This window comes from Pseudochaenichthys georgianus, chromosome 22, assembly GCF_902827115.2.
Source record: "Pseudochaenichthys georgianus chromosome 22, fPseGeo1.2, whole genome shotgun sequence".
NCBI lineage: Eukaryota > Metazoa > Chordata > Actinopteri > Perciformes > Channichthyidae > Pseudochaenichthys > Pseudochaenichthys georgianus.
This window is the reverse complement of record NC_047524.1, coordinates 11,800,940-11,814,178: the sequence shown is the minus strand read 5'-3', so window position 1 is coordinate 11,814,178 and position 13,239 is coordinate 11,800,940. Positions and strand designations below refer to the sequence as shown.

General features: G+C 40.3%; 1 protein-coding gene across 1 annotated transcript; it reads left to right on the top strand.

Annotated features, from left to right (window-relative positions):
• Positions 1-7,454: 7,454 nt before the first annotated feature.
• Positions 7,455-10,138, top strand: LOC117467534 (procathepsin L-like). The gene is made up of 8 exons (XM_034111205.2): positions 7,455-7,554; positions 7,824-7,966; positions 8,123-8,320; positions 8,414-8,605; positions 8,793-8,958; positions 9,055-9,160; positions 9,467-9,570; positions 9,733-10,138. Exons 1-7 carry the CDS (start codon positions 7,455-7,457, stop codon positions 9,564-9,566), a joined length of 1,005 nt encoding a protein of 334 aa, XP_033967096.1. The 3' UTR covers positions 9,567-9,570; positions 9,733-10,138.
• The last annotated feature ends 3,101 nt before the right edge of the window (positions 10,139-13,239 follow it).

Here is a 13,239-nt window from a genome sequence, read left to right as displayed (position 1 = left end):
TAAAGCTAGGGTAAATGAAATGCTTGCTGATACAATGGGCACTTGTAAATGTCTATAACTATGTATCCTGTAAATATAATGTATAATGTCCTTTATTGTTTTATGTTTCATGTGGAATCTATATGCTGCAGGTCTCCCTTGAAAAAGAGATCTATGATCTCAATGGGACCAATCTGAATAAATAAAGATTTGAAATGAAATGAATCCAAGAGGATCATTAAAAGCTGATGCTATGAGATGTTAAGACCAGTACAGGACATTCACTATAAACAACTTTTATTGTAAAAACAGTCAGCTGATCGAATGCAGCTATTTCCACATCTGCACTCCATCAGCTGATTATTTCTATTTGCCTCACTTTATGAGCTTCACATCACCTGTGCCTTGTACCGCAGAGTTTGCAACGTCACAAATAAATGGGGCCAATCTTCAGTCAGATGTGAATGTGTAATCTAACATTTTCAGTAAGAATAATGGACAAAAGGAATGCAAATACAAATACAATTTATTGAAATGTGAACCAAAACTTAATCAAATGTTTTAAATAAAAAGCACATATGGACAGAAGGTGTAAACCTATTAAATGTATAAGTAAACACATTTAGTCAAATAACGTGACAGACTAGGCCTGTGCAGTTGGTATCAGCTGTGCCCAGCATGGGCTCCTCCATCAGGCCTGGTCCTCCTCGCTGAGGAAAGACCCTCAGTCCTCTCCACACCAACAGACAGGACGTCCATCACACGGAGGTTTCTCCCTGAAGTCTCTGCAGCCCTCTGGACACCATGCTGTCTCAATCCGTCCACTCTGAATATGAGAGGGGGGAAATGAAAATAATAAATGCTTTAGACAATAAGAAATATAAAGTTGACGGTTGAGTTGCTCAGTTTTTTTAGATTGTCAATACTATTACTGTATAACTAATATCTCAGGTTAAGAGGCACATTCAAATAAAGATTGGTCTTTAAATACATTTTGTCTTTTGAATTGTTTGTCTAAAGTCAAGGATCTAGAACTGGTACTTATTTTTAATGATAGTCTGGTTATTATGCTGTTGGCCTCACAGGTAAGAGCACTAACTAGCTACCATCACATGTACCTTAGCTTGACTTAAATGTATTAAACGTATGGTTAAGTGATATCAAAATATAAATAACTAATGTCATGCAAACATATTAATATTTGCTTGATTCCAGTGTTGAATTTAGCACAATTGCATACACACGTTAAGGGGTTTTAAGATTCTGAAGTATTATGCTAAAAACTCAATAACTTAGATTATTATTTATAGTTTTGCTGAATAGTTTCATGGCCGCTTACCTTAGAAACGTAAAATGCGACGGCAGTGTGCAGATGGGGAGCATGTTAGCTTAGCTTGGTAGCTTCAGCTAGCTCTGGAACTTCCAGCTGGGTGGCAGCAGGTCCCGCCTCGGCTCCGCCTCTTTGCCCTTATTTGGAGAAGGCGGGAGTTGAACTCTGACGTCACTGTTGAGCCGTTAGTGGCCGACTCCGCCTACTAAGGGCTTCACGGCAACTCTGCAGAATCCTATGGGTGACGTCACGGACCCTACGTCCATTTATATATACAGTCTATGGCGTGGACATATGATTGGCGGCGATTTCATTTGAACGGGAGGGCGCAAAACGAGAAGCATTCGGACCCAAGCACTGAAGGAATGAGGTATTTGCGGTCTACACTGACAGAGAAGAGACTCTCAGTTTGGCTGTACTCAGCATTGAATCAAAACGCACTAAAGCTGTTGATCTTAATCAGTGTGTGAGGCGTTTTGCTGAACAAAATGGTAATCGCCGCATTCAGCTGTAATACACGTCAACTTGATGCTCTGCTCACGGATGAGCATACAAAACTATTAAGATGACCTTACGTGTGTAAATATATTTTTTTCTTTGAGGGGGTCTGCCCCCAAAAAACTGTTTTAAGTCCTGAGAAAGTCAAATAAGACGGTGTGTAAAACTACACTGCCCAGCCAAAAAAAAGTAACCACTTTTATTTAACTAGGCCAGTAGGTAAGGACATTCCACTGGATAATAACTGAAGTATAAAAGAAGGCATGACTGAAGTGATGGAGACAATGTTGAAGGCAAACAAAAAGAGGAAATAACAGGTCAAATCAAGCAAATCCCCCTCTCAGATTCCACAGCAACCAGAAGAACATAAAGACTGGCGACTGGTGATTTGATTAATCAGCTTTGTGATGGAATAAAAAATGCACAGTGCATTTCCTTAGCTGTGGATGAGTCCACTGACACCACTGACAATGCTCAGTTGCTGGTGTTTGTGAGTTTTTATGATGAGGCAAAGGGGGAGTTTGTTGAAGATGTGTTGGGCCTGACGAACCCCAGTGGACACACAAGGGGGGGAAGACATTTATAAAGTAATAATGGGAATGCTGAATGAAAAAGAGTGCAGCTGCCTTTATTCATAACTGTGCAGCTCTTACACTGCGACTCTGAGGGATCAAGCACAGACACAATAACAATGAAAACTGCTGCATACAGATTATTTTTGTTTTTGCAACCTCGTGTAAAGAATCTTGTTGCAATTGTTTAAAAGTTTGAATGACCGTAATAAACGGACCTTTGTCTTATTGAAACATTTATTTTGGACCTTTAAGATTTGTATTTGAGTACCCCTGATCTACATGAACAATGAACATTATGGATTGAGAATACTGATATGGACTATTCTATTTGGCTGCAATGTTTTGTATGTTGTTGAATTGTTACGTTATTATACAGTAACAATTAGGAGCCGGTGTGTTGCAGCCAATTTGATGTATTTTAATATTTATATATGAAGGTGCTGTGATACTACTGAATTGACCTGGGCATAGGCGGGGACTCAGCCAATTTCAGGGTGAAGCCTACTATTTGGGGAGGACACAGGTGCACAGCATTAGGGATTGGGAATCACCAGAGGGAAGCCACACAGTTTTTCAACCGTGCATGTTTTCGCTTATTTTTGTTTATAGTTGTTATTTATAGTTGTTCGGTTGCCTTAACATAGTGTTTACATTTACTGTGCTTTATAGCCTGGTATTGACTTCAGTTATCCAGTGTTCGTGATCAGTTGTGCAAAACATTTTGCTTTATTCCCATGTCTGTTGCATATAATTAGTGGATGAATGTATGTGTTCCATTGATAGGTTAGACTTTCTACTGTTCTCAACAGTTTTTCACTTTAATTGGATAGTCCTAACACATGCCTACAAACGCTTAGTGGAGAATGCCTAATAAAAGTATGCTGATAGTCAACTCTAGATTAGTTAACGATCAACAGATCGTCAACTAAACTCTAAAGTTGCTTATCTGTTGATCGTCAACTAATGCTTAATGTAATCTTTAGTTAATAATAATAATTTCAATTTATATAGCGCCTTTCACGAAACCCAAGGACGCTTTACAATGGGAAGTAACAAAACAAAAGGTAATAATAATCATACAGAGCAATAGCAGGAAATAAGTGACTGTATATTAGTTGAGGCCAAAGGCCTGAGTGAACAGATGGTGTTTGAGGTGTTTTTTGAAGGTGTCCAGAGTGTCTGCATTCCTGATTGCAGAGGGCAGAGAATTCCAGAGGGTGGGGGCTGCGACACTGAAGGCTCTGTTGCCAAATTATTGACATCTTGACTCTTAGTTAGTTAGTTAGTTGACTTTCAACTGACAGATTGCTTTTGAGTAGTTGATTGTCAATTTTGAGGCTGACACAATCAACAGATAGTAAGGTTGAATAGTGGTTAATAACCTGTTGCAAAAAAACCTGTTGACAGTCAACAGACACTTTTTGTCAAATCTATAGATCAACACCTGAGATGTACCTTATATTCTATTGGCAGTTAGTTGAATGCATGTTACTTGTCTGTTGAAACTGTGTTGTTGAAGGTCAGGACTCCCTGGAAGAAGAGATCTTGTATCTCAATGGGACATTCCTGGATAAATAAAGGATAAAAAAAAAAAAAAAAAAAAAAAAATGTCAACTGATGACTTATAGAGTGTCAACAGATGGACTATCAAAATAGTGTTACCAACAATATCTGTTTGGTTGAAAACTTCTTTAGAGCATCCTGTGATCTTTGTCATTATCCTGCAAAAAGTTTAGTGGAAGATGGAACTCATCTCATTCTGTAGTAAAAATGTTGCCCTTCCAATGTGCAATACTGCCATCTTTTGGGAAAAATGTATATTGGCTAAAAAACGACTATAAAAGCAGCTATTACGTGGTTGTGTTATTTTCCATCCGTTGTCTTTTTTTTGGTTATTATCCAGAGTTAAATTAGAAGGAATTATTTGTGTATTGTTTCGGTCAAGAGAAAGCAAATAATGTTGGAGTTGTGGTGGTGGAAAACTCTGAAAACCAATGTTTCTGTTTGTCTGCAGAATCAAACAATTCATCGGTAACTTTACACACACTAATGCACATGAACATCTAGGTATGTACTCTGTATGTTAAAACATCCACACATGCCAACCTCTTTCTCAAGAGCGCGTAAGCACACAAAAACCTTCTGCTATCAAGCTCTTCTTCTGTGGAACCAGGTTCCAGTTTGTGTTCAGGAGATAGACTGTCTCTCCATTTTTAAGAGTAAGCTTTAGACTCTCCTTTTTGATAAAGCTTAGAGTTAGGGCTGGCTCAGGCTTGCCTTGGACCAGCTCCTTATTATGTTGCTATAGGCTTATACTGTTGAGGAAATGTCACATTTCACCTCTCTTTTGTCTCGTTATCTGAATGCACTCATGTTCCATAAATGCATGTAGTAATGCAGGTTACTAACTTAGCATCCAGGGCATCATCCTCAGAGTTTTTGAGTCTCTCACCTGGCAGTTTGTCAGCATTAAAGGTTACACCTGGATCATGAGTTGTGGCTGTGGCTAAATGATTATTTATTAATCTATACACACAACATCTATTGCACGTCTGTCTTTCCAGGGAGAGGGATCCCTCCTTTGTTGCTATTCCTAAGGTTTCTTCTGTTTTATCCTCATTTATTTTGGGGTTTCTTTGGAAGTAACTCCTTGTACGATATGACGGTCTAAGGACAGAAGGTGTTGTATGCTGTACATGGAATTTACTTCAGCAGAACCATTATGAAACCAGAACATGATGACTCACCTCCAAAGAACAGATGCAGAGCCCTAAATCACCTACAGGCGGACAGACCTCAAACTTGACATCAATTTGATAGAGGCAGGTAAGCAACCACAGCAGAAATAATAGGGAACACACAGATAGACAAGCACAAACACTATTTGTACTGCAGGTGCATTGATGCAAATAAACAGAGATTGGTGAAGTTCAGAAAGAGTCTGAGGAAGAGAAACAGAGATTCAAAGGAAGCAGGAAATAGAGCTGGTACATTGAATAAAGGAAAGTTTATGAGACAAAGCTGAAGTGAAAGAGTTTAATCTCGACCTGTGTGGTTTCCTGCAAGTCACAAGGGATCTGTGTGTCAGTCAGGATGAAGCTGTTGCTGGTTGCTGCTCTGGCCGTGGCCAGCTGTTCAACCATCTCTCCAGATGACAGAGTTTGATGCCTGGAAACTCCAGTTTGGCGAGACACTCTTATCCGGCTATTTCTAATTATTGTAGTCTGCTGTCGAACAAAGTAGATCTTTGTTCTATGAAAAAACTGCCTGTGATGCTTACAATTGGAGTGTGCTAAAATGTGTACTCATTTTCACACAACACAGCTAAACGTCTACGTAAAGGAATGTGTGCTCTGCCTACATGATAACAAGTTTACAGCATACATTTTTGTTTTTCCTCTTATCAGGGGAAATTTCTTTACTGAACATTTAAAAAATAAACTCTATTTTGCCGGCAGGAAGGTCCTACAACTCCCCGGTAGAGTAGGGAAAATCTGGCTCAACAACCGCAGACTGGTGCAGAAGCACAACATCATGGCTGATCAGAGCATCAAGTCCTACTGCCTTGGCATGACCTACTTTGCTGACGTGGTATGTATAAAAAAAAACACAAATAGTGTCTGCATATTTTTTGTTTTAAACTCTTGGCATTTATGACAAACTGTTATTATTGTCTCTGGTTGTAATCCGCATGTGAGGATGCCGTGAATTAGGGCTGCACGATTTTGAGAAAAAATCTAATTGCGATTTTTCTGACAAATATTGCGATTCGAATTGCGATATTTGTTTTTAAGCGACCCAACGGAAGTTTATTGTAAAATACGGCCATAACTCCGGCTAGGAAGGTCGTATCAACGTACTCCCGTCTCTAGCACCCCCGCAGCCCGAGCTACGAGTGAAAAAACTAAACTTACATGAAACTTCCGTTGGGTTGCTTTAAAGTCAAGCTTCAGTTTAAGATTCACCCTGTAATAGAAACATGTGATGGAGCCTGACCCAGATGACCCAGATGGTTTGTTTCACCAAACCATCTAAAGCTCCATTGGAAGCCATATTGGAAAGGGCAGGCACTTTCAGAAGCACTTGGCAGGTGATTGGATCAATCTGTCTATCACCTTCTATCATGGGCTACTTCTGATTGATTAACAATGGCTGGTACATGTGGAGCACAGCACTTCTGATTGGTGTGGATGACTGACACACGAAAAAAAAAAAAATTGTAAAAAAAAAAGGCTTTGCGATTTGATAATCGCATCATTTCAAATCGCGATTAATCGTTCAGCCCTACCGTGAATGCGGTTTAGTTAAAGACCCTAATACATGAAACTTCTGCCCCTCTTTATCAGGAAAATGAAGAGTACAGACGCCTGATTTTCCAGGGTTGCCTCGGTTTCTTCAACACTTCTCTGCCTCAAACTGGCTCTGCTTTCCTCCGACTGCCTGAAGGATTTGATCTGCCAGACAGTGTTGACTGGAAGGATAAGGAATATGTGACTGAAGTCAAGGATCAGAAGCAGTGTGGCTCCTGCTGGGCCTTCAGCGCAGTATGTACAAACATCACGCTTGGCATAATTTAGTTGGTTAGGTTTCATGTAAAACATGTTACACATTACACCCTGAATATTTGTATAATGTGATGTTTTGATTTCTGTATTTCCTTTTTAAAGGAATTCACATTGCTATTTAATTGGAATTATAATTAAATGTAAAAATCAAACAGTGTTTTTCAGTGTTGGGTCTGCAAGAGGTGTCATCTCGTGTACTTTACTTCAGCACATACACCAAGAACTGCAGAACCATTATGAAACCAGAACATGATGGCTCACCTATCCAAAGACCAGATTCAGAGTTGTTATGTGAATCATGTGAGGTTATGTGAGGCATTGATTCAAATAAACAGAGACTGATGAAGTTGAGAGTCTGAGGAAGAGAAACAGAGATTCAAAGCAAACAGAAAATAGATACATTGTTGGTGAGAAAAAGTGGAAGTGAAAGAGTTTAATCTCAACCTGTATGATTTTCTGTAAATAACAAAGGGTCTTTTTGCTTTTTCTGCTTGTGTGTCAGTCAGGATGAAGCTGTTGTTGGTTGCTGCTGCTGCTCTGGCCGTGGCCAGCTGTGCCTCCATCTCTTCAGATGACCTGGAGTTCCACGCCTGGAAAGTCCAGTTTGGTGAGAGAATATTTGGTGACATTTTTCATTTTGCGGTCTGTTGATCACAGTAGATCTGTTTTCATTGGAAAAACTGCCTGTGAGGCTTACATTTGGAGTGTGCTAAATGTATACTCACTTACACACAACACCGCTAAACGTCTAAAGTAAAGCAATGTGTGATCTGCCTACGTGTTAAGAAGTTTACAGCATACATTTTAGTTTTTCAGCTAATAAAGGGAAATCTGTTTACTGGAGGATCAGTCTTTTTGTTTCTAATTTGCTGGCAGGAAGGTCCTACAACTCCCCGGTAGAGGAGGCTCAGCGCAGGGAAATCTGGCTCAACAACCGCAGACTGGTGCAGAAGCACAACATCATGGCTGATCAGGGCATCAAGTCCTACCGCCTTGGCATGACCAAATTCGCTGACATGGTATGTATAGAAAAACACAAATAGTTTCTGAAGTATTTTTGTTTTTAACTTTTATGACAAACTGTTATTATTGGTTGTAATCGGCATTTGAGGATGCAGTGAATGGCGTTTTAGTTAAAGACCCTAATAAATGAAACTTTTGCTCTTCTTTATCAGGAAAATGAAGAGTACAGACACCTGATTTCCAAGGGTTGCCTCGGATTCTTCAACACTTCTCTGCCACAAACTGGTCCTGCTTTCCTCCGACTGCCTGGAGAAACCGATCTGCCCAACAGTGTTGACTGGAGGGATAAGGGATATGTGACTGAAGTCAAGGACCAGATGGATTGTGGCTCCTGCTGGGCCTTTAGTGCAGTATGTACAAACATTACTTGTTGTCCTCTTTTGGTAATACAGTAAACTTTACATCAATATACTCTGGTTTCATTTAACACATTTATCTTTCAGACTGGCTCGCTGGAGGGTCAGCACTTCAGGAAGACAGGGAAGCTGGTGTCTCTGAGCGAGCAGCAGCTGGTGGACTGCTCCGGTGACTATGGGAATTCTGGTTGCAATGGAGGCTTGGCGAAACACGCCATCAATTACATTGAAGCCAACGGAGGGATAGAAACAGAAAACTCCTACCCTTATCGGGCTATGGTAAACAATCTGTTTGGCTCTTCTTTGAATGTACAGCATCCCGTGTAAGATAGAAATGTGTCATTAACATGCTAAAAAGTATAGTTGAAGATGGAACTCATCTCATTCGTAATGTTTTCAAAATGTTGGCCCTCCACGTAAGACATTTCCACATTTTGTCAATTGTTGAATTTTTTCTTCCAAATAGGATGGTGAATGCCGTCACAACCCTGCCCTTAGCGCTGCCACATGCACAGGCTACATCCGCGTGAACCAAGGAGACGAAGTTGCATTGAAAGACGCTGTGGCCACCATGGGACCTGTGTCTGTGTCCATTGATGTTTCGCATGCATCCTTCAAGCTGTATCACTCAGGTGAACAGTTATAAACACGTATATTCTCTGACAGAAAATATTATATATATTTAACTCAAACGTATGTCTGTCTTATGTGGCTTTGTGTGTTTCTAGGACTGTACGATGAGCCAAAATGCAGCAGCTCAAAGTTGGGCCATGCTGTACTGGCTGTGGGTTACGGCAGTGACAATGGACATGACTACTGGCTGGTGAAGAACAGGTAAATACCAAAATATGGTACTAATATTTAAATGTATGGACCGTTTTCCTACTATCGCTTAGTAGTGGATTAAGAAAGTTCTTGTTTCCACAAACAGCAGCAGTTATGCGTCTTATTTATAGCTGTCAAATTAAGTCAAACTCAGGTCGTTGTCAACCTCTTCAACTTAACTTACAATTCATTTCTACTATAATTTGTCTTTCATCAGTAAAACAATAATTTAGTCTCTACTTGCTGTTGGTACTTATATTGTAGTTCTTTACATAGTGGGGTTGAATGTTGTTGGTAATGTGTTTGCTTCTGTAGCTGGGGCATCGGATGGGGAGACCAGGGTTACATCAAGATGAGCAGGAACAAACACAACCAGTGTGGCATCGCTACTCAAGCCACCTACCCCCTGGTCTGAGCAGGTGAGAGCAAGCTTTCTTTCTTTATGACCAAATGCTTTTTCAAGATGCAATTTAAGTGTAACATCTGGGAGTCTGCACAGATGTATCCGAAATAATGTGTGAATGCACTCCGCAGTTTAATTTCTATTTACTGGTTGTAATTCATGTTTATTGGATTTTCAGGTCCTGGACTTTCCTAAAGGCCCTGTCACACTGTCCCGAAATTGACACCCGATGGACACACGAATATGGAATTGTGAATTTCGCACGAAGATGGCCCCGAACCACACACGAAGGCAACATTTACATTACATTTAAGACATACAACTGCAATGAAAGTACCAAAAACAATGATGTTACAGTACTATGATACTGTACTGATATCTTCAGACTTTGTTCTTTACTTTCTCCGTCTTTATATGTAGAAAATATTACGTTTTCTCCGTAATGTTGTTTCCATAACAACAACAATTTCCTGTCAACTGTCCTTCAAAATAATATATTATATCCTTTTTAGTTTCACAGAACACAAATTGGGTTATTTACATAATATATTTACATGATTTTGTTGTGCAATAAAACAACCCGATGGACACACGATAAAGGAAATGTTCAAATTCGGCTGTGATCGTAGCAACATCGGGCCATTCGTGAGGGCATCTTAAGCCATCGTATGACCGCTGGCGGAGTTTCTCAGGCTCCGGCAGCAACTTCGTGAGCGGAGGCAAAAAATTGCCGAAGGACCTTGCGAAGGTTCATTTTCGTGTTGAATTCGTGTGTCAATTTTGCCCTTCGTAAGGCCATCGTGAGGGCATCTTGTTATCATCGGTGCCATCGGGCATTCGCCCCGATCAGAGTGAGTGTGAATGCACTGATGATAACACGAAGATGACACGATTTGACAAGATGCCCTCACGAGTGCCTTACGAAGTTGCCGCTCACGAAGTTGCTGCCGGAGCCTGAGAAACTCCACCGGCGGTCATACGATGGCTTAGATGCCCTCACGAATGGCCCGATGTTGCTACGATCACAGCCGAATTTGAACATTTCCTTTATCGTGTGTCCATCGGGTGTCAATTTCGGGACAGTGTGACAGGGCCTTTATTGAGGTGGAGGAACGTGATGCATAATTTGCCTTTATTTCATAGAGAAACATTATGGGGTTATAGAACAATTCTTGAAAAATGCAGAGATTTTGGCCACTTTATGATGTCATAATGTTTTTTTGGCTTGTGTAACCGTTAGCCAATAACCAACCAAGGTAACACCCGTCCACCTTATCACCTGAATCTCCTCCTAGAGCACCATTGTGTTCTTTTTAACCAAATATCTCTCAGAGGGGCTTGGGGAGGGGCTCCTTATTTTTCATCTAAGGTTGCGGCCACACGAGGACGAAAACGGCTAAACGCATAGGATTAACGCAATCGCAAACAAGCTTCCGTCCACACGCAATAGTTATCCGGATAGTGTCTGTCCACACGAGACCGCTCCGTTTAGCTCCAACCGCTGGAGAAGCTGCAGTACATATGCAGGAGCCTGTACGTGGCGCTGTAACTTCCTCCACAAAAGCAGCGAAGAAGCATGGTTGTCATGGTTGCCCTTCTGTTTATTCTCCGTGGTGGGGGCCGAGGGAACCGGGCAGAGTTTTTCGCCAGTCAACGTGTATTAAAGTTGAAATCTTCCGGACAAAATTAAAAAAGTGTCGGTCAAAGGTCTTCTTTGTTATTTATTGAGCTTTAAAACAAATGAATAACGACTCTATATAATATGATAATAAAATACACGGAGCCTCTCTTTTTCCTCCCTCTCTTCGGACAGCGTCAGTGTCTGTCTCATGCAGCATCTGACCCGGCCGACAGTACAAATAAACATTTATATACATTATAACTAGTTTAGGGAGTTTGAGAGGTAATTAAAATAGCTAAGGGTGATGACTTGAAGTGTGTGTTTTGCTGCAGCGGGAGGAGCTGCAGGTGAGCAGAGCTGCGTGTCTCCGTCCTGTCAGATTAGATTTCACTCGCGTTTAGGTCCATATCGAGAGAAAGATAAATAATCAGAATTCAGGGTGCAGTTTACTTTGACGCGGGGGTGAGCAGCAGAGGTGGGGAGAGGCGGGGCTATTGCCTCATCATTATTGCTGTAGATGTTGCACAAACAACTGTAGCATGGTCAATAGCGTCCGGAGCACGATAGCAACTCTGCGATCCGCCATTGTTGTTGTTGTTGTTGGTGGCGAAACACTTCAGCAATGGCGCGGGGTAAGCGGAGGTGAGCAGAAGAGGTGGGGAGAGGCGGGGCTATTGCGCAATCACTAGGCTTGTTTGAGACACATTGCGGCTCGCCTCGAAAGTAGACGAGAGTAGCCGATCGCAGCCGGGGGAGGTGTCAAAATGCTCGTCTTAAGTCGGACAGCTCGGACTCGGAGTCGGCTTGACTGGCTGGGTTTGCAATGGCGGAAATTGCGTTGGCGTTTTTCGTTGCAGATGAAGTGGATGCAATAGAAATCCCACATGTATTGTATGGAGAATGACATGATCTAAAGGGACTGTGATTGAGAGAAAATTAAATATTTGTTTACAATAAACATGAATATGTCATTTGTTTGATTTGCATTAAAAGACAATACCATTTTTGATTTAAATGATAGATTACCTTGTGCATTTGTTGCAGCCCTTGCTTGCTGCATAAGTGCAGCTGCTAAACTGTTATCTGAAAAATAATTTACATAATTTAAAATCATATCCAGATTGTTGGAATGCAATTTAGTTGTTTACTCACCATTTTGTAGTCTTTGGGAAATGTCTTGTGAGACTCTTACAGTGATGTCTCCCTGTCCATCACGCAGTGTAAGCACCACAAATTCCATTTGACCCACTGTAGACAAAGGTGATCACTATTGCTTTATATAGGTTTGTTAATTCAGTCATGATGAGGAACCACACCAGTGACTGGGTTCCATAATTAGAAATGCTCCTCCCTCTTAATGTTTGCAAAACTGATAGGTGGACAGGCTACAAATGATCAGTCCCTTCAGATCCGCACACATGAAGCTTCATTAGCATGAATTGAACAGACCTGCTGCTGTGTTAATTCTTTAGCTGCCACTTTAAGCTTTGTGATGTGTACAACATGGATGTAATTTGATTTAATCTTGCCATTTTAAATGATGTAATCAATAAATAAGGTTAAACCAAATCATTACATTACAACAGATTTTATTTTAATGATTTGGTTTAACTTAAAGATAAACTTTATTGTTATTGCACATATTACAGGTACTGAGACAACGAAATGCAGTTTAGCTTCTAACCAGGTGCAACAAGCAGTGAAGTGAAAAGTAATGTACACAATCTACAGAATAACATATAGAATGAATTGAATGATGAATAAACAGTGGGGTATGAATACACTACACTGTAAAAAAAAAAATTGTAAAAAAACGGTTATTTTCTGGCGACGGGGACGCCAGAAAATGTCCGTTAAAAAAATGAAAAAAACTGTAAAATAAAATATGGAGATAACATGTAAAAAAACATTAACTTACCTTACCACAAGTAGCCTCTATTACTGTAATTTTACATTAAATATTTTTCTTTTAACATATATTAATTGTTAGAATAGAGTCATAAACCTCTAGAAAACAGAATAATTATCTTTTAAAAATGATAAAGAAAAGCTAAAATACAGAAA